The sequence below is a fragment of the Vitis vinifera genome, chromosome 16 (genome assembly GCF_030704535.1).
Source record: "Vitis vinifera cultivar Pinot Noir 40024 chromosome 16, ASM3070453v1".
NCBI lineage: Eukaryota > Viridiplantae > Streptophyta > Magnoliopsida > Vitales > Vitaceae > Vitis > Vitis vinifera.
Window position 1 is genome coordinate 23,128,845 of NC_081820.1, and position 1,443 is coordinate 23,130,287.

Here is a 1,443-nt window from a genome sequence, read left to right on the forward strand (position 1 = left end):
TATTACCGCTCTATGCATTGTACCAAATTCAGGATCTGTTTATGTTGCAGAAGGCCTTGGTAAAAGGCTTGAATTTCTGAGAATTTGCAATGGTAACATAAGTTTGTGCTTCTACAGGGAACAGGAGGAATAAGATTTTACCGGTGGCCAGCTTGCTTAAAAATGTTGTATGTCCCATTTGAGCTCAGTTGCTCAATTCTTTATTATAAAAATAAATTATTTATTATAAAAATTTCTATTATTTTAATATTTTTATAAATATGTTAAATTACTTTTTGCTTGGGCGGTCGAAGATCAAATGGACCCTGCATTGATTTGGAATATGTTGACGAATGGAAGGTCTACATATATCCTCCGATAGAGGCTGCGCCCATAACACACAGTGAAGGAGGAAGAAAAGAAAGGAAAATAAAAAAAAAGTAAAAGGATTTAAAGCAATCGCAAACAAACCCTTGAAGAAGCTCATCTTGCAAAGGCGAGTGCATCAGAACAATCAACATAAACATCGAGACGAGGGAAAGGAAAATCAGTCGTCTTCCTCATCTTCAATTCTCTCTGCCACGTCTTCAGCGATGTTGTCCTCCAAAGCATCCACGCCCTCAGCTATTGCTAGTCCGCCCAATACTCCGGCGACCGCACCCACAGCCAATCCCGTCCCCATCCCCATGCCAGACTTCTTCTTCTTCTCCTCCACCACCACTGTCTGCCCGTACGTCCCTTGGCCGTATCCGTAAGTTGGTTCCTGATACCCATACGCCGGCTGCCCGTACGGGGAGTGGCTGTAGGGAGCTGCATTGGAGTAGTAAGGATCAGGTGGAGGTGCTCCGTAGGCCGGTGGATCGGCGTAGCCTGCTCCTCTGGTTCCCGGCGGCGGCGGCACGCCGTAAGGTGCTGTGTAGTAGGGCTCCGGCGCACGGTAACGCAAATCCCTCACGGAGACCTCGACATCGACCTTGCCCTGAGGGCGCCCGGAGGGACGGCGGAGCTCGAGAGTGCGGAAGGCCTCGACGCCGAAGCCGACGTCATCGACGACGTCGCGGAGGAAGAGGCGAGCGGAGCCTACCATAGGCTTGGTGTCGTCTTCGTCATCGGATTTGACGTGGACGATGTCGAGGTAGAGGGCGGAATCATCGATGGAGGAGGGCACTGGAATGTGGAGAGTCTCGTTCCAGGAAGGAAAGGTGTCCCCGTCGTGGTCGACTTTGGTGGAGCACTTAGCGTTAGGTTCCACCCAAACCACGGCGTATGGCTTCAGAGAGCCGTGGCGCCAGTTCACGTTCTTCAGATCTTTGGCGGAGGAGATCTTGAGCTTGAGCTCGAAGCGAGGGGCCATCGGAGGAGAAATCTGGGAATTCCGGAGAAAAGAAAAATGCTCTTCACTGTCAAATGGCTGCCACAATGGGGTGGGTATTTATTCAGAAAAATCTGCACTTTAATTGGTGA

At 49.8% G+C, this 1,443-nt stretch overlaps 1 protein-coding gene across 1 annotated transcript; it reads right to left on the reverse strand.

Annotated features, from left to right (window-relative positions):
• Nucleotides 1-290: 290 nt before the first annotated feature.
• Nucleotides 291-1,443, reverse strand: LOC132252703 (protein SRC2-like). The gene has a single exon (XM_059733748.1). It carries the CDS (start codon nt 1,331-1,333, stop codon nt 527-529), a length of 807 nt encoding a protein of 268 aa, XP_059589731.1. The 5' UTR covers nt 1,334-1,443; the 3' UTR covers nt 291-526.

What these genes read in the sequence shown, in the direction of transcription:
- LOC132252703 (XM_059733748.1), bottom strand. Translation starts at nt 1,333, where the DNA reads ATGGCCCCTCGCTTCGAGCTCAAGCTCAAGATCTCCTCCGCCAAAGAT.